The sequence below is a fragment of the Vicugna pacos genome, chromosome 23 (genome assembly GCF_048564905.1).
Source record: "Vicugna pacos chromosome 23, VicPac4, whole genome shotgun sequence".
Lineage (NCBI taxonomy): Eukaryota > Metazoa > Chordata > Mammalia > Artiodactyla > Camelidae > Vicugna > Vicugna pacos.
Window position 1 is genome coordinate 21,818,288 of NC_133009.1, and position 24,591 is coordinate 21,842,878.

At 38.5% G+C, this 24,591-nt stretch overlaps 1 protein-coding gene across 1 annotated transcript; it reads left to right on the top strand.

Moving 5' to 3' along the window:
• Positions 1–6,705: 6,705 nt before the first annotated feature.
• On the top strand, positions 6,706–19,347 carry SDE2 (SDE2 telomere maintenance homolog). Its single transcript, XM_006198830.4, has 7 exons — positions 6,706–6,897; positions 12,391–12,508; positions 13,535–13,646; positions 13,996–14,165; positions 14,964–15,078; positions 16,609–17,113; positions 19,013–19,347. Exons 1-7 carry the CDS (start codon positions 6,778–6,780, stop codon positions 19,232–19,234), a joined length of 1,362 nt encoding a protein of 453 aa, XP_006198892.1. The 5' UTR covers positions 6,706–6,777; the 3' UTR covers positions 19,235–19,347.
• The last annotated feature ends 5,244 nt before the right edge of the window (positions 19,348–24,591 follow it).

Here is a 24,591-nt window from a genome sequence, read left to right on the forward strand (position 1 = left end):
CCTCCAGTATGAGCTATGATGATATAGAGGCTCATCGTGTCACAGTCAATTCTTTTGTGTTTATTGACTCTGCACATGGGCACGAAGACGACAAGTAACGTCATTGTGTTCACTTATTACCCTATCCCCCAAGAGGCAGAAAGAAGACTTAGCTCACCAGCACTGATTCTAATAGCTTAGAAAAAATATATATGGAAAGTAGATTTTGATGGGGTATTTAGGAAAAAGTGCGTTTGTTTTTATGAATTAAAGTGAACTGAACTCCATAATACCCTGAGGAATCACCTTTGTGGTCAATGTCTCTGGTTTTTTATTTAGAATCCCTATAGACTAATATCCAAACTACATGAAGAACTCACACAACTCAGTAGCAAAATACCCTCAAATAATCGAATTTAAAAATGGACAAAGGACCTGGATAGACATTTTACCAAAGAAGATATACGAATGACCAACAGGGACGTGAAAAGGTGCTTAACATCACTAATCATAAGGGAAATGCAAATCACAAGCAGAATGAGATATCACCTCACACCTGTTAGAATTACTATTATCAAAAGGACAAGGGAAAACAAATGCTGGTGAGGACATGGGGAAAAAGGAAACTTTGTGCACTATTGGTGGGAATATAGATTGGTACGGCCACCATGGAAAACAGTACACTTCCTCAAAAAATTAAAAATAGAACTACTATATGATGTAGCAATTCCATTTCTGGGAATATATCTGAAGGAAATGAAAACACTATGTCAAAGAGATAACTGCACCACCCATGTTCACAGCAGCATTATTTATAGTAGCCAAAACATGGAAACAAACTGAGCTTCCATGAGCAGATGAATGGATAAAGAAGTTGTGGTATATATACAATGGAATATAATTCAGCCACGAAGAAGAATGAAATCTTGCCATTTGCAACAACATTGATGGAACTTGGGGCATTATGCTAAGTGAAGTAAATCAGACAGAGAAAGACAAATACTGTATCATCTCCCTTATATGTGGAATCTAAAAAAAGAAAGCTCACAGAAAAAGAGATCAGATTGGTGGTTGCCAGAGGTAAGGGTCAGTTGGGGGAATTAGATGAAGGTGGTCAAATGTTCAATTTCTAGTTATAAGGTAAATAAGTATGAGTGATGCAAGGTACAACGTGATGGTTATAGTTAACGAAGCTGTGTGGTATATTTGAAAGTTGCTAAGAGAGTAGATCCTAAGAGTTCTCATCACTCTTAGGGAGAAAACTTTTTTTTTTCATATTTATATGAATTGATGGATGCTAACTAAACTTACTGTGGTAATCATTTCATAATATATTTGAGACAAATCATGCTGTACACTTTAAACTTATATAATGCTCAATGTCAATTATAGCTCAATAAAACTGGGGAAAAAAAAGAAACCCCAAGGTTAACCATACTTCAGCTTCAGCTTTTTTACAATACTAATCCTAGGGCATGTTAATAGGTGTACCTAGAAAAGAAGTTCCATAGTCAAATAAGTTTGTGAAATATTAGCTTAAAGATAACAGAATTTCTCAGGGCTTTGATTATGTTAATAAACTTTGTGCATCTCTAAGAGGGGCATATGGAACAGGAATGTTCTCAAATTTATTTGTAAATGGAATCCTTTTATAATAGTGCATTGTTGTGAACTAGCAATTCATGGAACACACTTTGGGAAACACTGCTTTAATTCACTATTAATATCATCTGAAGACTATACATGAATTTTTTGCACCTCCTAATAGCAGCACAAAATATGCATTACTCCTCTCTTCTTCTACCAATGTCCAGAGGATTTTGACAGTGTTTACAAGATAAATATTCACTTCATATGGCCCAGACACAGGGGTTGTAGATTTTTAGTTAATATGCAAAGGAAAGCCCTCTACCAATTTATGGAAAATGAAAGAATTTTTGTATCATTTCCAATCTTATCTTCTTATCCAGAGTGGCACAGATTGTCTGTCTTTCAAAGCTCTCTGTAATTAAAAGAGAAGTTATGTGTTGAAATCAAAGTAACAAGGAGGAAGTTGTTTATTTGTACACAAAGCAGTCTGTCTTACCCTCTATTTGAAATATGTTAGAATACAAATGTTACTTGTAGGGAGAGCCGAAACAGCTGAGAATTTCACTGTCTGGGGCTTTCAGGAAACATGCTGTTCTGGATATCTGAGTTTTCTGGACTGCTGGGACTTAACCTATATTCTCATGGATGTTCAAAATTCTACTTTTTTTGGTGAATTTTTAAAAAAAATGTGTATTATGCCTTCTTGTTATCTTAACTATGGTATACTTAGCATAACTGAGCCTTACCTCAATGCTTTCACTCTGCTGTGATGGAGGAATGTCTTTAGGGTCTCTTATGGGGGATCACGTCGTTTGATCTATTAGGAAGTCCTCCCCAAGTCCTCCCTGGCATTAGTTTTACTTCGTCTTTTTATATCACCCTGGCTGGCAACTATTACTTATTCTTGTCCTCGCACCAGCCTCTTGCAGCCCCCATTTTGCCCTCCATTCTCGTCTCCTCACTTCATAGAATTTACTTCATATTAATTTACTAACTTTTCTTAGGCTGTAAAGCAGACCAGGACAGTTCTTAGACTGTTTTCTAAAACAAAAACAGCCTAGGGGTCTATGAGAAAAATACACAGACTTCAGCTGTATAAGACTTTGGGCTTATTTTATTTCTTATTTTTAAAAAGTGTGTTCTTAGGTAGCTGAGTTAGCTGGAGAGCTGAGTTATTAAAATAAATTTAGTTAATTAATTTAACCTAGAATCCTAATTCAGTTGCCCAATGACCCCTGACATTTTAATTGATAAGGTACAACACCTGTCATTCAAAAAAAACTCAAAGGATTTCACAGTATGAACTTTGACCATACCCTGTGGTACAAAGAAAAATTCTAACAACAGTTGTAGTGTAGCTCTTCAACCATTCAGAAGCAGAGGCACAAAGTAGTCAGATGACATTATTCTGGGTGTTTCTGGATGAGATGAACATTTGAAACCAGTAGACTGAGTAAAGCAGATTGCTCTCCCTAATTAGTGGGTGGGCCTCATCCAATCAGTCGAAGGCCTGAATAGAGCCAAAAGCCTGACCCTCCTATTAGTAAAGGAGAGTTCTTTCTGCCAGGCTGCCCTCAAATTGGAACATCAGCTTTTTTCTGCCTTCAGACTCGAACTGAAACATTGGCTTTTCCTGGGTCTTGAGCCTGTCAACCTTCATATTAAAACTACACCATCGGCTCTCTTGCGTCTCCAGCTTGCTGATTCACCCTACAGATCTTGTGACTCATCAGCCTCCATAATTGCATGAGGTGTGAACCAATTCCTTATAAGTATCTCTCTCTCTTTCTATCTCTCTGTCTCTGTCTGTCTGTCTGTCTGTCTCTCTCTATATTCTATTCACTTTGTTTCTCTGCAGAATCCTGACTAATACAGTGGACATATTCTAGTGTCAACTAATTAAAGGAAAAAATACTCCCAAAGACCTATCACTTCTCCAGCAGGAAAATTTCCCTTTGAAAGGCTTAGGTATGCAGAATTCATAAAGGACTGTGGATTTCTATAGACTAGAGAGAAGTTAAATTTCAATGTTGAAAAAATTCCAGGGCTGAAATACTAAATTTCTGGAAGATAGGTGCTATGCCAGTTTTGTTTTATAGTCATAGTACGCTGCATAGCATGACAGAAATTTAAAATGTTTAATTTAACAACATTATTTGATGGTCATGTCAGAATGATGAGACAAAATAAGCCTGTGGAAACTACTGTGGTCAGGATAACGCAGACAAGGTGATGTCTAGGGCAATCAGGAGTGGTAGAATTTATTGATGTAAGTCCACTCTCGGCGAAGATCCTTTCTTCTTGCTAATACTGCAAAGAGGGAGGCTTCTACGTTCAGCACTGACTGTGGGTCCAGCTTTTTAATCTCTGCTCTGCACCTCTACCCTACTCTAATCTTCTGCCCTCTCCAGATCCTTCCCAGCATCAGAACTAAACACAAACCTCTTCTACAACTCCACCTCATCCTTGACGTGTCCTGTTTTCTTCTGTCCAATAAAGGAAGGAGGGTGGAGCTGTGCCTTCTTTGGCAGCCAAACATCTTGGGTCCTTGCTTCAGGCTCCACCTCCCACACTAACCACCACCCAGTGGGGACTACACAGCTCTTACCCAGAAGCTGTTTTTCCATCCTAGGAGCTGACTTCATTGTTCCTGGGGATGGAGCCATTTACAAAGCGACACTCGCCAATTTGGGAGTTCATAGCAGTTTTGTGTTTGTGGCAAGGGAAAAGTCAGCCTGTACCACTGTCTTTTGTCATCAGGACGGCATTAAAAACCTCCCTTCGTCTCCTCGAGCACGAACATGGCTGAAAACACGGAAGTGCGACTTGCATGTCACCCATGGATATAGTCTGAATTCACTAGTTTAGGAGCTGTGCTGTTATTTATGAAAATTGCCAGGGTGTACAGCTCTGCTTCCTGTTCTTGCAGACCAGCATGACATTTTGGCTCAGTTGAGCCCCTGTCATGGGTTGCCACACAGGCATTGTTTAGTGCTGTCATTTCCTGGCAGTGGACTATTATTCCACATTGCCTCAGGACGCTCTCACAGTGTTCTTGTGGTGGCTGAACCAGTCCTCAAAAAGCAAATGTATACCTAGAGTCAATCTCTTGGAGAAGGTGGGCAGAAACAAAGCCAGTGCGGTTTATTGGAAAGAACATCAAATACAGTTCTAAGAGTATAGCTATACTCTTGATAGTAGAGGAACTGGCCCCCACCCACTCACCACTTAGTGTCACAACCTTACATGTGTCTTCTTGTCACTTCCCTACCTAATATTATGAGGTGGGAAAGGTGGCAGCAGCTGTCTGTTTTTCCATAACCACTGATCAGCCTGGCCACATAACACTGTCTACTGGACACCACCACACATTCTCACCATCCAGCTGTCTTTCTAGCTTTTTTTCCACTGATGCGCACTGTGTTCTTGTCCACAGCCCTAACTTTAGGTATTTCAACTTCCTCATTATTTAAATGTATTTAATAATGATCAATCCAAGTTGAATCTGTATCCTTAGGAGAGAAAGTGTTACATTAGTCAAACCATTTCTTCAGAGGTGTATTGGGAATAATTAGACTTCCTACCTTAGCAATTCATCAAACATCCCGCTAATATTTAATGTCTACATTGTGTATGTCATGGTGCTAGGTGCTTACTGTGAAGATTTCACAACAGATTACATATTGCTCAGGAGATTTTTGTCTTTGAAAAGTTAATAACATAGTTGTTTCATACTTTAAATGACAAATGCCTGTTCAATACTTGTGATTTTTTTTTAACAATAGGAATTTAAATGCAACAAAGGGACAAAGGGTTAACAATCTCATTTGGACTTCAGGTTTTGGAAGGACTAGACATAATATTGGTGTAAACGATGTGGACTTCCCCTATTAGAAAAATATATACTTGGTGAGTCACCTACTGACCCCAGGGTCACCATGTCACCCTCTTTGCAAAATACTGCTCTCTAGGCACGGTATCTTTATTATTTTGTGTAATTTTTCTTTATTGCCTGGCATCCCCACGGAGGCCCTTTCTCTCTCATTTTCCCGCCGTTGTAAGAAATAAAGGCAACAGAATCTATAACTTCACAGTCCTTGAAATTCTATTTTTGTTCATATCGCCACAGCTAAATGATTTCTGAATTGTTGTTGCTTTCCCTTCAACAGAGTTTCATTTGCCAAGTATCTGAGCAGCGGGAATTCGATTCTGTGGGCCGACATGTGTTTAGCATGCACAGATACCGCCTAAGAACTCTATCTTCACACTCGTAGCTTTTAGATTGTATAGGATTTTAGAAATACCATAATCTCATCACATTAAATACGAACCGACTCCTTCAGATTCCCAGCGCCCGCAAGTTGGGCTATGCAAATCTGTGCGAGTGTGTTTCCATGGTGCAGAGTAAAAGTTATGGCAGGGATTTTTTGAAGCAGCATTACTATAAGCGTCACTCCTGCCACCGCCTTTCACAAGGGCCCACTTGCTGTGAAATATTTTGAAAACAGAGCTGAAGTGAAGATAACGCAGAACGCAAACAGGCGGAAATACGAATAAACTGAGCGTGGCTGACAGAAACCGAGAGGCTGGCAGTTTCTGAAAAGGAAGAGAATGTTTGGTAAACTGGGAGGAAAAACCACCCACGGCTGTTGTTCAGAGACCTCCTGACCTCTGTTTTCCCCGCCCCAAGGGTTGGGGAGCTCCCCAGGGCCGAGGAAGCGGCCCCCCAAAACCGCTTCCGGGACTGCAGCTTTCCTCCTCACGCCTCCAGAGAGCAGCGTCTTCTCAGGCCACAATTCCCTGAGATCCAAAAATAACTACACAGACGTGAGGAAAAGGGCCAAAGCCTGCGGCACAGGGAGGTGCTTGGTCACCGCCTTATCGCTTACAGCCAGAACGCTGGAAACCTAACCCAGAGCCAGCCTTTTATAGAGAGTCCCTGGAGCCCCGCCCTAGCAACTTCTCCTAGCAACGCCTCGCCCCGGTGCTCCGCGGTCTTATCGGCCTCCGCCAGGCCCTTCCTGTTCCCCTCCCCCCGCCAACGCTGCTCGCGGCCCAGGGCACGTGACTATCCCCAGGGGAGGGGCGGGGCGAGCGGAAGACTGCGGGGCGGGGCGCTGGAAGGCGAGCTTAATGTCATCAAGATGCGCCGGGCTGATTGTGGCGCTCGGCTCTTCCGGGAATCTCGCGGTTCCGCGGCTAGGTGAAATGGCGGAGACAGCGGCGCCAGTGTGGCTTCGCGGCCCTGGCTTCGGGTGCAAGGCGCTGCGATGTCCCTCGGCCCCGTGCTCTGTACGAGATTTTATCTACCAACACTGCCAAGATCAGGTAAGGTTTGCGGTTCTTGGAAGGAAGGAGAAAGAGGAGAACAGAGGGCAGGATTGGGTGCGGGGAGTGTCGGGAGCGCGTTATTTCTGTGGGGTTTTCAGTTTTTGAGGCTGAGGATTCCTCAGTTTTAAGGTGCTTCCAACTGATGCTGAAACCTTTCTTTGCTTTTGTTTTGTGATAGTTTGTCTCACAGAAAGGAGAAAAACCGATCGGTTCACAGGCGCTTAGTCTGGCCCTCAGTCTGGTTTAACAGAATTCCGTTAGGTACTCTTCATGCGTAAATGAGGCAGTTGGACCAAACGATTTTTAAGGCTCATTTTCTTACATTCACTCTGGTTATGTGACTGTCCACAGATAGCACAGCCCCGTTCACTCCAACCTAGAGAAGTATGTCATATCCAAACCTAGGCCAGAGGATGGTTGGGAAGGAAATGGATTTATCTGGTTACTGGTCGAGGCCAAGCACTCATATATGTCCTGTCGAGGGCATCGTTTTTAGAGTCTATCATTTAGATGTTTTCACTAATCATTTGATGCTCTTATTTGTTCAGGCAAATTTTTGAAACCTATCATGGACTTCTAAAGTTACATATATGGTTTACTTAATTATCATGTAAGCAAACTTTTTACCAACTGTAAGATATTAAACCTGTTCAATTATTTACATAATTTGGTGGTCTCCCTGAATCTAATTTTAATGTTGGCACTTGATCTGGTACTGTTCTTCTTTATAATCACCCCTCCTTATCTGTACTTCCCTTGACTGTTTCTCTGCTTGTTATTTATAAGCTTAACACATTAACACTGCAGTTTAGATCAAATCTTTACTTGGACTGGTTCCATGAAGAAGCAGTGTGTGTTTGCAAATAATATGGTTTCTCAGTTTCCCTATTTTTCTTTCTATTCTGCAGTCCAGTTTAAAAACTGTCAGAACTGTTTTTACCATCTGAATAGGGAAATGTTTTCCAAAACAGTTGGATTTTAGTATCTCTGAAAATAACTCATGAGTACAGTTTTAAAACTTAGAATTGACCCAAAATGAGACCAGAAAAAATAAAATCTTAATTGTAAGGAATTTTGGAAAAATAATTTAAGACACAAGGAATATAAATGCATGGATTCAGTCATCTACTTAAAAAACGTGGCCATAATAGATAATGAACAGAAATACAAAACTTATAAAAGGTCATTTGATGAGATACTGGAACAAATAAAAATAGCTCAAGTGCATGTCTATGCTTTTAAAACAAAACTATTCCAACACACGATAAACTTGGTGTTAGCTTTCCCTGAAAAAGTGAAAAACAGACTATTCATCAAACAGTGCTATTCATCAGGCTAGAATAACAGACACAGATAAGACCAGCTGCAAAGTTAATAGGAAGCAGTGTTTCTCCCTAGGACATGGTAAAGTGGTGAAATGTCATGACTCCCTTGAAAGTATCCTTTTTTCTTACTCTGTCAAACCTTACCTTGAAAATCATAGACTTTAAGAATAAACTCTGCTGTTTGAAATTGTATCAGTAAGAATGAAGCATCCCACTCTTGCCTTGAGAATCTGAGTCACTTTGATACAAAGAAGTGCTTTTCGTTTCCAGTCCAGGTGCAGAGCTTCAAATTAGGGATTTCTGGTCACAATATTCCACATTTATCTTAACTTTGTAGTTTCTAAGGAAAGAGGAGCTTGAATCTCCTTCACAGTCTAGACCTGATGTTAACCTTTATACACACAGCCCTGCTTCATTGTGAGCCTCTCAAAATACTGTTTCATTTAAATTTTACCTAAAAATTCCACCCTTGCCCCAAGTCCTATAATAACTGTATCTTTTTATTTGTTGGTGAGACACCTCATGATTCCTCTGATATGCAGTTCCTCTTCATTGCAGTGGGTCAAGAAATTTGAGTTTGTTGGACTACAGGTTTGTCTCTGGTGACCTTGGACTGATTGACCTACAACACATGTAATACTTTGTGCTTGAAATGCTTTATAATACACAAATGGTTAAAGACAGTTAAATTGATTCTAAATTTTCTTTGTTATCTTTTTCGACCAGTGATTATTATTTGATAAGAATCTTAACAGGTAGAAAATGCAATTTTGTTAATCAGTTGTCTTGTTAAATAAGCAGTTCTGTTTGAAGATGAAGGATGGTGTATAATCTTTCTGCCTTCATGTTATAGTTTTAAAAAGTTATTTAGAATTGTAGGAATACCATACCCATTAGATATATAAAGTAGTTTTTAATTTGTAAAGATCAAACATAGGAGGTGTATTACATGTCTCATTTAGTTTTTACAACTCTTTAAAGTAAATAGTATTTTATAGACAAATATAGTCCTTTATGTTGATCACATCATGCGTGTAGCTTGAGCTCCTTTGCTCCTCTCTTCTGTCATACTTGACTGGGAAAACTCCCTTCAGTTTAAATTCAGCTCTCCACCTATTTTCCCTGGCATTTGGGCAGTGACGGTGGTAGGGAAACTAATCACACAAACCAGTCTCATTGTAAATTCACAAACACCAACCATAGTGCTGCTTGGCAATTCTACTGTATTTCTCTAATCCAGAGTGGGCTTCCACTTGGTTGCAGGACTGTTAAGAATACTGATCCATGTAGCCCTTGGGCAGCTGGACAGTCTCAACCCATCTTTAGTAGCTTTTCTCATTTTCCCCAGAGTGTCATCCACACATTTTTCGTATATACTTTGGTGGGAAAAGAGTTGAGAAGCACTGCTCAGTTCGTAACTCTGTCACTTTTTCAGGTTACTCTTTCACATCTTCTCTCTTTAAATCTCCAATACTTCTTCCATCCCAGAGACCATACTTTGTATTCATTGAGAAAGTGCAGGCGGTAAGGAGAGTTTCGTCATGCTCACACCAGTGCCTTTACTTACCTGCGGTATAGTTAGACTTCTTACCTGTTACTGTGGATGAACTGTCATTATTTTACAAATAATTTGCTATTATCTTGCACTTTCTACAGTAATCCCTCTCCCTCACCTACTAAAAGACTTACTTTGGCATTAATTTTCTCTCCTCTGCATTTCCCAGTGTTTTCTCTTTTTACTGGATTGTTCCTACTAGTGGGCAAACATGAGCCCACATCCCTTCCAGATATCACCTCATTTTCTCTGATTTTCTTTATAAAAAATATCCTTAAACATGAAACTTCTTTTCCTTTATAACCCACTCTAGTTAGGCTTTTTTGTTCCCATCACTCCAGTAGAACAGCTCTTTGTCATGCTGGTCAGTGTCTTCTATGTTGCCATATCCAGTGATCAGTTTCCAGTTTTCATCTTGGTTGGCATGTCAGTGTCTGTTTGCACAAATGACCATTCCCTCCTTAATACACTTTTCTGACTTGCCCAAACATCACCCTCAGTTCTCTTCCACTTCACTGGCCTCTCCTTTCCTGTCTCTTTGGCTACTTCCCCCTCATCACCTTGATCTCTTGATCTTGGAGTGGTCCCTCTCTCATCTCTGGAGATTTTATCCATTCTCATGGCTCTCAGTACCATCAGTATGCTGATAACTTTCAAATGAAAATCTGCTGCCCAGACTTCTTCCCCCTTCCCCAAACTCCAGACTTATGTAGCTACCAGTCAGTCCACTTGGGATCTCTACTTGGCTGTCTAATAAACATCTCAAACTGAAAAATCCAAAATGAGATTAATTTTCTCCGTCAAACTTCCTTTTCCCATTAGTCAAACCAAATTTTTGGAATCACCTCAAATCCCCCTTTTGATGTTACTTCCCTCATCCAGAGCAATTAGCAAATCCTGTTGCCTTTACCTTCAGAGTATCCTCAGAATCTCACATTTCTCATCACCTCTGCCACTACTGCCCCAGTACAAATAGCCCTCATTCCTCATCTGGATTATCACAATAGCTTCTCAGTGATCTCTCTGCTTCTGTAGTCTTATTTTCAATTTAACGCTAGAGTAATCCTTCGAGTGTGTGACTCAAATCTCAATTTGTTCAAAACTCTACAATAGTTTTATTCAGAGTGACATCCAGAGTCCTTACAGTGGTTTTGAAGGCCTTATCGCTGCCCTTTTGTGTACTTCATTGCAGCCACATTGGCTGCGTTACTGTTCCTTGAATACTCAAATCTCGTTCCTTTGCATTTGCTGTTGCCTCTGTCTGGACTACTATTCCCCCAGGTAGCCACATGGATTGTTCTCTCACTTTCTTTAATTCTCTGCTTAAATGTCACTTGATCAGAGAGACTTTCCTTGACTAACTATATATATTAAATAAATTACCACCACATCCATCCACATATCTTATCCCCTTTACCCTGGGTATCACCACTTGACATAGTTGACTTGACATATGATTTTTTGTTTGTTTGCTTTGTTTTTTGGGGGAGAAAGTAATTAGGTTTATTTATTTTTAATGGCAGTACTGGGGATTGAACCTAGGACTTCATGCACAATAAGCAGACACTCTACCACTGAGCCACACTCTCCCCTTGACATAGTATATGATTTGTTTGTTCATTATTTGTCTTCCTCCATAAGGCAGGATCTGTATTCACTGTGTTATTCACTGTAGTATTCCAACATTTGAGAAGTACTTGGCAAATGGTAGGCACTTAGTATTTGCTGAGTGAATGAATGGGTCCCATTGAAATAGCTGTGTGACGTGGTTCAGAATGAATGTTCATAGTTTCCACTTAAGGAAGATACCAGTAATGCATTTTTCCTTTCTTTTGATATTTAAATCTCTTCATTCTTGATGTTGCAGGTTTAGTGATCAGCCTTCTAAGTTCCATGTTACTTTGGAAAATACTCCTCTGTTGTCTTATTTTATGACATCAGAAACTTATTTAGAAAGACTTAACAATATTTATATTTTCTTTTTATCACTTGATGTGAAAATTTTTTTGAAATACATAGAATGGGTTTGGAGGAGTATACTTGGGCTTCTGCAGTGATTGGCTGGAAGTCAGGGGGACACTGGCAGAAGAGATTAAGCACTGACTGCCAGCTGGTCCTAAAACTTACAGCTTATATAGGTATATTAAAAATTATACTTTGGTCTCTTTTCTTTACCCTTCTTATCCCTACTTAATGTTTTTCAAGATGTATATTGTCACTTTTAAACTTGGGGTCCCTCAGTGTTCAACTTGATGTTATCTGTTTTAAAAATAGAACCTCCAGAGTTACTGGATCTGAGCCCTGCATAATCTACCTTGACTCTTATTCCCTATTAGAGAAGGAGAAAGAGTAGTTTTAATTTTCACTCAAGAGATGAAAAGTTCTTCTGTATATCATGACTAGGTATTTAGGAACAAATCATACCTAGAATACATCATATGAAATGACACTTTCCTTTTAGTAGTTTTTATTTTTTTCCTCAACACATATTAATTGAATGCACACTATCTCCTTGTAACTGGAGTAATAAAAACATAAGCTAGGTCCCTTCCTGCAAGAAACTTTTAGTGTCTCCTAAACAGCATTGAAAGAACCCCAATTTGTCTCTAGGATGTTCCAGTGGAATACTTCTTTGTGAAGTGCAACGGATTACTCGTTAACACCAGTGACACACTGCAGCATGGGGCTGTTTATAGTTTGGAACCCAGACTTCGTGGTGGAAAAGGAGGTAGGATATAAATGTTGATGGCTTAGTCAACGTCTGCATTCTTTACATTAATACATTAATTAATACATTAGGCATTCTTTAGCCGTATGTATTAAATTAACAAACTCGTTGGTCTCTGTAGTCTACTAGCCTTGATTTGCCTTATGAAAGTCTTTGTTTACTTACCTAATTTTGAATATTTTTCTCTTTTATTCTTTTTGAGGAAGATGATGCATGATATAATTCCCACCTTCTCCCGGCGGATAGCTCTTAGGCACCCTAGGCTCTCCGACTCTTGGGAGGATTAGATAAAGAGAGATGATCATTACTCTGTCTGATTTCCCGACGAATTTCAAGCCAATCAAATCTTTCTACTTTTGTCAGGATTTTTGTCTAGTTATTGTAGTTCCAAGGGAGATCTACAGTCACTTTATGAAATACAAGTATTTATAGATTGAGGTAGATTAAAGTCCTCGTTGTAGTAACTTGTCTGAAGGAGGGGAAAAGAGCGAAAAGTAAATATGAACAGTTCTTGGTGTTTCTCCTGATGCACTAACATATAACAAAATCTACAGTGATTTGGTTTGGTTTCAAAGAGCTAACATCTCAGATTATAAACATCCTACCATTTGAAATTGTGTCAATAAGAATGAAGCTTGTCATTGTCAGTTAGTAACAGCCTAAAATTGCCTCTCCTTTTAAACTCATTTCAAAATCTCACCATATAATCTTTAAAATCCTTTATCTTGGAATCTTGGGATCTCTGGCACTGGATAAAGCCCTCTAAAATACCCCAGTGATGCAGGTAACAATATTGCCAAAATATAAGACAAATTGCGAAAGGCATGAGATTGATCAACTTTATCAAGGTTATCAACTCTCTTACCTTTGCTACCTGCTTTAGAATCTTGGTGTACATTCCCTTTAAAACAAAAAAGAAAGTAGAGGTCACCTTTAATCTAGTGATATAGTACTATTTTCATAAATTCAGCTTTTACCTATCCTTGAACACTTTTTAACCTACTTTCTCCAAATATATTTGCTCAGGTTTTGGCTCTATGCTCCGAGCACTTGGTGCTCAGATTGAGAAGACCACCAATCGAGAAGCTTGCCGGGATCTCAGTGGAAGGAGACTACGAGATGTCAATCATGAAAAAGCGTAAGATGCCCACCTGTTGTTTTTTGTTTTTTTTTTTTTAAGAGAGAAGCATACTTTTCTGTCATTAGTGATTACATTCATGCCATGCATATTGGCATTGTAAACTTGAAATACTTATGGTCTAATTTACTGTTTTCAGATTTAATTTTCCCCTAATTTAATAATTATATCTTCGAGTTTTAGTCAAGTCCGTAACAGTGTGCTAGTAGTAAGCATGGCACACCTTTTGAGGAAATATCACAGTATGAACAAGAATGCATTAATTTGTCTGGGTGGGACGGCTTATTTATATAAAAGCATGTGTGTGTAATATATCCATTCAGATACATCTCTTCTCTCCCATTGCTAGAATGGCTGAATGGGTAAAACAACAAGCTGAGCGAGAGGCTGAAAAGGAGCAGAAACGCCTGGAACGCCTGCAGCGGAAGCTTGCAGAACCCAGGCACTGCTTCACCAGCCCCGACTACCAGCAGCAGTGCCACGAGATGGCTGAGCGACTGGAGGATTCCGTCCTCAAAGGTGAGAATGAGTGTTCCTTAGTGCCGTCAGCAGGCACTGCTGAAGCCAGCTGTTCCAGGCTGTTCCACACTGCACACAAAGAACAGTTGTTAAGCCTTTTTTGGGTTACAGACCTCTGAGGAGCTGATGAAAGCTGTGGAATTTCTCGCCTCAATAATGAACACAGTATACCTTACAACCCAGGGGAAAAACTCACATACTCACACATTTGACATAGTTGACCTCTGAGCTCTGTGGGCTCTTGGGCCCTAGGTAAGAACATTTTTTATGCTTCAAGGGGATAAGCTGAGTCTTCAGGCAGTGTCTAGATGGCAACATATTTGCTTCCAGTTTAAGGTCACTTTTTTTTTTTAGTGGTTTTTAGTGAGAATAATTGTCATTAACTTTTACATTTTTAGCATCCAGAGCATTTTGCTAGGGCTATTGTGCATATAGTTGAATAAGAAGGATCAAAAGAGTTTTGACATAACAGGGGGAAAAGTCAAATGTATGCAAATAATGAGCACAAGGGGGATGAATCATTAAGTTTGGAGAAGGCTAGGTGTGAACCTGCCAGCCTTAAAGTTACAAATTGGACATGGTGCTTTAAAAATCTGGCTCAAGAACCAGATTGCTTATTATTTTAAATCTGTAAATTTGAGATTAATTTCATTTTAACCATATTAAATTTTGGTATGTTAAGAAGTTTAAACCTGGAGCTTTAGATTGCAACTCTTTTTGCAGTCCAGATTATTTATAATTTCTCTAATTAGACTTAGTCCTGATACTAGAAACTGAGTTGTTAAAATTTCTGATTAGGTATGCAGGCCGCCTCCAGCAAGATGGTATCGGCAGAAATTGGTGAGAGTCGGAAACGGCCTAACAAACCAGAAACAGACAGAGGAGCCAGCGCAGGGAAAAGGAAATGCTTTTGGTAAGTATGTTCATTTTTATTTCAAATAGATGTTTGAAGACTGAAGAAAAAAAAAAAACCAAACCCATTTTTCCTTGTGTTTATACTCTAGAATATCTTGTTCAGAAACTTACCTACTATATTTCTTTCTTGTCTATTTGATGTAAACACACTTTTAAGTAATGTTTGTTGGAAGCTGAGAAATTTTCCGGAGTGCTTCAGTTCAGGTTTCAATTATTCTCACATTGTACACATTAGTAATGGTTTCTGCTATGAATGCCACCAATAGAATTTAAATGAAATATTTTTCCTTACGGTGAAAAATCACATAAAAATAACTTTATACTTGAATTGCTATTTGGTATTGAAAGAGTTAACTTTCAAAAATTCCAGGTGGAAACCATGACTTCACTTTCCAGGTTGTTGTGTTTTCTCTGTGGTTTTTCACAGTCATCACTGAGGTCTTTGGTCACTTTGCCAGACCGCTTGTGACCACTTTTGCGCTTGTGGCTGAAAAGTACAATACTTTTTCTTATCTTCTCATAGTTCTCCTGCCCTTCCCAGTTGGTCCCCTGGTTACCAGCTCAGTTCCTTTGGGCTAAGTTCTAGAAAATGATAAGTCCAAATGGATCTTGGCTTCCTTGTTGGCCTCCCCTTTGGGAATAGAAAGATAATTATTAACCAAACACCGTGTAACTCTTTGAGTCCAGCATAAAATTTTTTTTGTTCTTTCTGAAATGGGAAATATTCCTGAGAGAAAAGGTAGTGGTATTTTCTGTGGACTTTTTTTAAAGCCAGGTTTGTTGAGGTATAATTTATGTATAGTAAAATTTACCCTTTTTGAACAGTTCTGCAAGTTTTGAAAAATGTACAATATGTAGTCATATATAACCACCACCAAAATCAAGATGCAGAGTATTTCCATCACCCTAAGAAGTTCCCGTATGTCCCTTTGGAGTTAATTTCCTTTCTTCACCTCCACCCTTGGCAACTGCTAATTACTGGTATGATGTTTGTTCCTATGGTTTTGTCTTTTGAGTCTGCTTCATTCACTTAGCATAATGCTTTTGAGACCATTGATGGTGTTAAATGTATCAGTAGTGCAGCTCTTTCTATTTCCAAGTATTATTACGTGATACGGCTGTACCACAGTTTGTTTATCCGTTCTCCAGTTTTTAGACATTTGGGTAGTTTCCAGTTTTGGGTGAATATGAATAAAACATAGAATTTTCTTCTAATTGTTTATTATTTTATCTAATTTCCAACTGTTGACATTCATACAATATAGGGGAAAAAAGCTTTAAGCAAAATTAATTTGTTTTAAGAGATTCACAGCTTTAAAAAAGAGATCCTTTGGCTCTTTGGGATGTTGGTTCCAGTCTTGCTGAATTTTTCTTTTCCTTCTGTTTATATCTCTGGAACTCACCTGCTCTCCATCTCAAGCTAGCAGATACTTTTATTCAGAGTCTGTTTCCTGGACAAACTGCAACTCTTTTTTTTTTTAAAGTAGAACATACAAATGATGTCAAACCTTTCTGTTGCTTCTGGTAGGTTGGGCATGGAAGGACTAGAGGCTGCAGAGGGGTCCAGCTCTGAGGGCTCAGATGATGACAGTCAAGAAACACCTACTACTTCAGGAATGAGCTTTCATGTTTCAAGAAATAGCAGAGATGGTGTTGAGATGGCAGCCGAATTTCCTAGTAGTTCTCAGCCGGCAAGAGTATTGAGGACAGACACTAGATCACCAGAAAAATTATACACCCCAGTGACTGATTCTGGGAACAATATTTCAGAAGACTTGTGTGCTGAGCTGGGAGAGGCATCTACCAAGGAGTGCATGGAAAGGAAGATGGCTGAAGAAACAGAGAAATCCCAGGAGAAAAAGGAGTCAGAGAGTAAAAAACCCATAGAAAAGGAATCAGCTGGAACTGGACTGAATAAGGAGAAAGAGACAAAAGAAATGACTGATGGGGAAAGAGCTGCCAAGGTAGCACCTGGAGAAGATAGGAAAAACATTCCTGTTGTCAAATTGGAGGAAGGCCAGTCAGGAAACACAGTAAGTAAATTTCGGGGGTGTTGACGTCTAGAGCCAAATCAGCTTAATCTCTGCAATAAGTCATTGAAATGAAAATGTGCTTTTTCCCATCAACTGCTTAGTGGAAAGTCTTGTTTAATAATCAGAAATATAGATGTTGGTGAAGCTTGCATGTCCCTCCAAAATTCCTTAGTTGTTTCTTCCTTTTTGTTTTTTTTTAAGCTCTGGAATTGGTATTGTTTTGCCACTAGGTGGTGTCCTTGGTTCCATGTTTCATCAATTCTAAAGTACACGTTTTTCACATTTTAATATCTGAATTTGGATATATATCATGTTATAGTTTAATTGGTATTGTTTATTCTTTCTTAACGCATGCAATGGTAAAGCATATTATGATGGATGGCATTTTAGATTTGATGAAATGTGCTCATTTTCCTATCACTAAATTTCTAGTTATTCAGTTTTTCTTTCTCATGTGAGTTATCATTTCAACACAGTTGTCACTTGGATGTGAAGATCTTTCCTGTGGAAGAGGAGCTGCTCCTTCTTAATTTATCATTAAATCTTAAGCCCCACATTCAACCTTTTAAAAATTTGTTTTCATGATGCATGCTTTCCTTTAAATGGTTGATTATTTGCTATCATCAGTGGACTGACTTTCAGCAAAAATCTATAATGTTTACTCTTTGATCTAGTGATTTGCTTTTTTAGGATAGATGAGACCTGAACTATTTGGTTTCTTTTGATAAACACAAAGTCTATCATTATTTGTTTAACTGACAACTTCCCTACCCCCAGTAAGTAAGCAGAAATGCATATATTGCCCTTTCTAGGGAAGATAGTGAAATTTTTTATGCTAAGGGCTTTAAATTGATCCTCATACTATCTCTGGAGTTATAAGCACATAGCTTTTATGTTACTTGTATATGTTAGGTGTTTATCTTGACCAAAGTCTTGGAAAATGAATAAAGGAAAATAGAACTTAACGTGACTTTAAATCTTTGAGCTTTTAACTGTGGAAGTTTTGTTCTCAGTATTGTAGAGTAGCTGTTGTATTTACAAGAACCATGTGCAACCATGTGTGATTCTCCAAAGACACATAAGCGGTGGCTTTGGATTTGGCCATAAATAATGAAGCCAAGATTCACTCTAGAAATCTAACAAAATGGCCTTTAGAAAAAAAAAAAGAAGAAGAAGAAGAAGAAAGATCAACTGCCCCAAAGTATCTATCCCTAAAACTCTTCAATGTTTTAAAAAAGCAACTTACTGTGAGAGAAAATTATTGCCCTTTGAATATGTTTTAAAAACTAAAAAACCCTACATATGTAAACTCAATCTTTGCAGAGCATCCATCCTTAGAAGTACTTAATTTTGTCTTAAAGGCTGTAATGGTACTTGGTGGGTAAAGCAGTTGCAGGTCTTTTGAACGGCATTTAAATTTGTCAAGTGATGTAAGTGAGAGTCACTCACTTTGACAGTCACTCTTAATTATTTGATTAGAACAGAAAGCTTAAGATTATGGAATTAATAGATTGATAGCCATAGGAATCTCACTAAAACTGAGCTGTATAGGGTGCTGCTAATTTTCTCTGGTCGTAGTGTTGGAGGTAGGCTGGGTATATTTTGCTGTTTGAATTTTTACTGGGAAAAAGAAAAAAGAAGAGTAATATTAAGAATCTGGGAAACCTATAACTTCTGTTACTGTTCTGAATACTTGTTTCTAAATATATAGATATAAAATTAATGTTTATTAATTATGTGTATTGAGAACATGTGTAGAATAACAGATGATTATTAACAATCAGTCACAAGATATGGCAAATTAAATGAAAATCCTTGAAAGATAGAATGTAGATGACAATTGAAAGTTTTATTTAGAGGAAGAGACCTATTTCAAATATTTCTTTTTCTTTTTCTCAGGATATCGGTCAGGAAACTGTGGATTTACTGGCATTCAGCTCTGTTGCAGAATTGGAGTTGCTGGGTTTGGAGAAGCTCAAGTGTGAACTCATGGCTCTGGGGCTGAAGTGCGGGGGCACTCTCCAGGAGCGGGCGGCCAGGCTCTTCTCTGTCAGAGGAATGGCAAAGGAGCAGATAGACCCAGCTTTATTTGCCAAGCCTTTGAAAGGGAAGAAGAAGTGAATTTCATCAGCGCTGATTTCCTGTTTCTTTATAGTCTAGCACTTCTAACCTGCATAATGTTGACTCTTGGACATTGTTCCTGTTGATATTAAAGGTGACTTTTTAATAACTCAGTTCTTAACAATCCTCTTTTTCATTGTTAGATTAATAGAGTTAATGTGTGAAACCATCTGGGCGTGATGTTTTCTTTTGTGGGAAGTTTTTTTATAACTAATTTCTTTAATAAATATAGGGCTTTTCAGAGTCTGGGTTTCATCTTGTGTCACTTAGGTAAGTTATATTTTCAAAGAATTTATCTACTTGGCCCAGTTATCAGATCTGTGTTCATAAAGTTATTCATAAGTCTTTTCTATCCTTTTAAAAAGACATCAGTAAGAGTTATAGTGATAACTTCTTTTTCAATCTGATACTGATAATTTCTGTTTTCTCTTGATCAGTCTAGCTAGGAACTTATTGTTTTGCTGACCTGATTTTCAAAGAACTAACTTTTGCCTTATTGACTTTTCTTAATTGCTTTTAATTTCATTGATTTCTGCTTTTTATCATTTCCTTTCTTCTACTTAGCTTGAGTTTACTTTGCTCTTTTTTCTCTAGCTTCTTACAGTAAGCCCTAGGTTATTGATTTTAGACTTTTGTCCTAGTAATAATATTTAAGTTTCATATATATATATGTATATATATACATAATATTTAAAGTTTTTCTTTAAGCACTGTTTTAGCTGCATCTCAGAAATTTGAATGTGTTGTATTTTCATTATCATTCAGTTCTGAATATTTTCTAATTTTTGTATGAATTCCTTGACCTATGAATTATCTATATGTTGTCTAATTAGCTTTTTTTTTACTTTTTTTTATTGAATAATAGTCATTTTACAATGTTGTGTCAAATTCTAGTGTATAATTAGCAATTTTTAAAAATCCAATTTATTTACACACACAAAAAAACCCCCAAAACAGCACTCATTTCTCCCACCCTGCCTATGACAATCATTAATCAATTCTCTGACTCTATAATCTTTGTGGGGGGGGTGTTGTTTTAATTTAAAAAATTTTTTTAGATTCCACATATAAGAGAAGTCATACAGTATTTGTCTTTATCTGACTTACTTCACTTAGTATAATGCCCTCAAGGTCCATTTGTGTTGTTGCAAATGACAAGATTTAGTTCTTTGTTACGGCTGAGGAATATTCCATTGTATATATTTGCCACATCTTCATTCATCCATCATCCATCAATGGACACTTAGATTGTTTTTATATCTTGGCTATAATAAATAATACTGCTGTGAACATGAGATGCATGTATCTTTTTGAGTTAATGTTTTAATTTTCTTCAGATAAATACCTAGAAGTGGAATTGCTGGATTGTATGGTAGTTCTATTTTTAATTTTTTGAGAAACCTTCATACTGGTTTCCATAGTGGCTGCACCAGTTTACATTCGCACCAGCAGTGCACAAGGGTTCCCTTTTCTCCACATCCTTGCCAACACTTGTTAATTCTAGTCTTTATGATAACAGTCATTCTAATAGGTGTCAGGCGATATCTCACTGTGGTTTTGATTTGTGTTCCCCTGATTATTAATGATGCAGAGCATCTTTTCATGTACCCATTGGCCATCCATATGTCTTTGGAAAAATGTATTCAGAACTTCTGCCCATTTTGTAATTGGAGTGTTTGGTTTTTTGCTGTTGAGTTATATGAGTTCTTTATATACTTCTCCCATTCAGTAGGGTGCCTTTTTATTTTGTTGATCATTTCTTTTGCTATGCAGAAGCTTTTTAGTTTGATTATAGTCCCACTTACTTATTTTTGCTTCTGTTGCTTTTACTTTTGGTGTGAAAGAATCATTACCAAGACCTATGTCACAGAGCTTATCACTGTTTTTTCCTAGAAGTTTTATGGTTTCAGGTCTTATGTTCAAGTCTCTAATCCATTTGAGTTAATTTTTGTGTATGGTGAGAGAGCAAATGTTTGTTTTTTCTGCTAAATATTTTATTGTTACTTATTTCTACTTTTAATTCTGTTGTGGTCAGAAAATATCCTTCTTATGCTTTTCAGTCCTTTTAATTTTCTTGAGACTTGTATAATGACACAGTGTATGATCTGTCTAGCTGAATGTTGCATGTAAACTTGAAAAAGTGGCCTTAGAATCCTTGTCTGCTCGTTGTAACACTTGGATCATCTCAGGCTCAGTCTTTGTTGATTCTCTTGAGAACAGGTCTCATTTTCCTGGTTCTTCACACGTCAGATAGTTTTCGGTTGTGTCTTAGACATGGTAAGTGATGTTACAGAGATTCTGGATTCTGTTATATGCCTTCAAGAGTATTGTTCTTTTTTTGTTTGTTTCCTTTTAGCAGGCACCTAACTTAGCTGTACTCAAACTCTATAAACAGTCATCCCAGGTGGACAGCACCTCATATATTACTTGCTGCTTGTAATCTGCCCTGTGCTTGTGTGGGTCAGAGGGCAGAGTTTGTATAGACAGAATTTGGGGCTTACCATACATTGGCTCTGCCTTCCAGGACCTACTCCCTTACTTTCCTGCAGCTGTGATTTCCCTGAATTCTTTTCAGCAGGACTCTGCAGTTTTTCCGTCAGAGTTCTAGCTGCCTGGCATGGTGTAGAGTAGGACCTAAAAACTAAAAATGGGAGACTTTCCCGGTTGCTGTTCCTTTCCCAAGGGAGAATTCCCTTCAAGTAAGTATCTGCCTACTTCTGGTCATTCTCCAGTGTATTCAGATAGTTGTTTTTTGTATTTTGTCCAAAGTTTATACTTACTAATTATAGTATGGTTGGTCCAAAAGAAGATGCTTGGCCACATTAGAAGCAGAACCTCTGGGTTTTTTTGTTTTGCTTTGTGGGTCCTTGCCACAGGCTGTGAAAGAATTCAAGCACCAGAGGCAGAGGGACAAATTGAATAACCACTTTATTGCTCAGAAGAGGAAAAGGAAAGAAAGTGCTTGAGCAAGGAAAAGGTGTTCTATTGGGAAGCCAAGATGGCCAGTAGAGACAGCTCCAGGAGCCTTTAGTATTGCATTAAAAATATGTGTGTGCGTGTATACATATATATATGCTACCTGCAGGCAAAGAGACCTTGACTGGCAAAGTAAAAAGACCATAATTCTGAAATTGCTCCTTTCTTGTAGCCTTAAAGGCTGGAATTAAGGAGATTCACAGTGAATAGAGACTGACCATTTTGCCATCATTATATATGGCTGTAGTTTGTCCAGCTCTCACTGGTCCACTTGTAGGGGTGTTAATGGGCTTCTGCTGGGGTCCATTTCAGTAGCTTACATGTTTTTCCCCCAGCTTAATTTGAGAAATAATTGACATGTCACCGTATAAGTTCAAGGTATACAGCATGATGGTTTGATTTACATATATTGTAAAGTGATTATCACAATAGGTTCCGCTAACACCCATCTTCATATATATGTACACACACACAATAAAGGGGGAAAATAATTTCTCCTTGTGATGAGAACTCAGGATTTATTCTCAGCAACTTTTCCTACGTATACTACACAGCAGTGTTGGCTATAGTCATCATGTCATATATTCCATCCCTAGTACTTGTTTATCTTATAACTGGAATTTTATACCTTTTGACCATCTCCCTCTGTGACCCCACCATCTGCCTCTGGTACCCACAAGTTTGATCTCTCTTTTTTTTTAAAATAAGTTTGATTTTTTTTTTAAGATTCCACATATAAGTGACCTTATACAGGATTTGTCTTTCCTTGACTTATTTCACTTACTTGCTCACACTTTGATTTGGAGGTAGCAGCCTTTCTCTTTCCTCTATTTCTGGTGCGTACTTGTTACATTTTTTTTGGTCACTTCAGTGGAAGTTTGCAAGAGGAAACTAAATATAGCTGCTCAGATTACTGTCTTGAACCAGCACCTGTTAGTGGATTTTTCAAGATTAAAAGTGCCCACCAGAAAGGCCAGGAATTTAACAGCAGGTATTAACAATTCTAGGCTGGTTCTGATCAAAATCAGTAAGGAACTGACTTGATACCACTCCTTGTATATCTGAACATGGGAAAGAGTATGGTGGAATCCTGGTGGCACTGTGTCACAAAGGTCCTCGCTCTAAACCATCAACCTGTTTCTGGGGAGAAGTCTAATTGAGGCAAGGAATCAGGAGTAGTAAGGAAAAGTAGTAAGGAATTAGGAATGTAGACAAATACTCAGTGAAACTGGGCATTCAATACTGAGAAGGACCCTGGTGCTGGATACCTCAGTTTACCAAGTAGAACACTTGGTACACTTTGTGGTTTAGCATAGAAATGACAACTAGTCTAGGAAGGCGTGTCATATCTCTGCCTGTTGAGGTTCTGCTCATCTTTCAAGACAGCTCATGTTACCTCCTCCCACTGTGAGTCTTTGTGAACAGAAACAGTGGACAGATTATGGAGTTTGCAGATCTATAGTTTCCAAACACTGCTAAGCGTGCACGTCTATCAGTAAAACATCTGGAGGTGCGCCCTGCACATCCTGTCACTCACCTGTTTAGAGCCCTCCATTTGGTTCCGATCTGCCTCTGAATAAAAGCCCTTACTTAGAATGGGCTGCAAGCCCTTCACAGTCGACACCCTTGCCCCTCTCTGACCTCATCTACTCTCTGCCTCACTCCACCTCAGCCAAGGTGGCCTCCTTGTTGTTCCTTGAACAAATCCACATACCAGGCACTCTGCTTCCAGAGCTCTGCACCAACTGTTCCCTCTGTCTGGAACATTCTCCTGATGTCTGCAGGTGTGGCTCCCTCACTTCTCTGATTTAAAATGGCAATTACCCTTCCCCACACACAGCCCAATTTTTCTTTCCTGCCTATTCTTTTTCATACTACCAATTTCATACTATTTATTTTATTTGCTTATTAAATGTCCCCCTCTCCTTCCCTTCCTCCCCCATACAGATATGCTCCTTTGGGGTAGAGATTTTTATCTGTTTTCTTAGTGCCTGTTACATAGAAGCTGCTCAAAAAACATTTATTGAATGAATGTACTACTGTCCTAATAGGATGTATTGTACAAAACAATAAATAGAATTCTGAATATGTTCACCATCCAACTATGGCACATTCTATGGTGTGCATTTGAAACCTTTGCTTGTAGATGTGGAGTGCCTTCTAAGGTTGTTGAGAAAAGTGGAACTGAATGTTTTGTCAAAATAAAATCTGAAAGCAGTTGAAGTACGGACAGGAATGACAACCCTACAGAAAGGGATTCTGTTGCTGGCCACCTGCCAAGCAAAAAAAAAGCAACCAATTTCTGTGAAGAAGAGACTCCGCCTGTTGCCAGTAGAGGGTGCTGGACACTAGCAAACGTGAGCAGAAGCAGGGGCAGGATG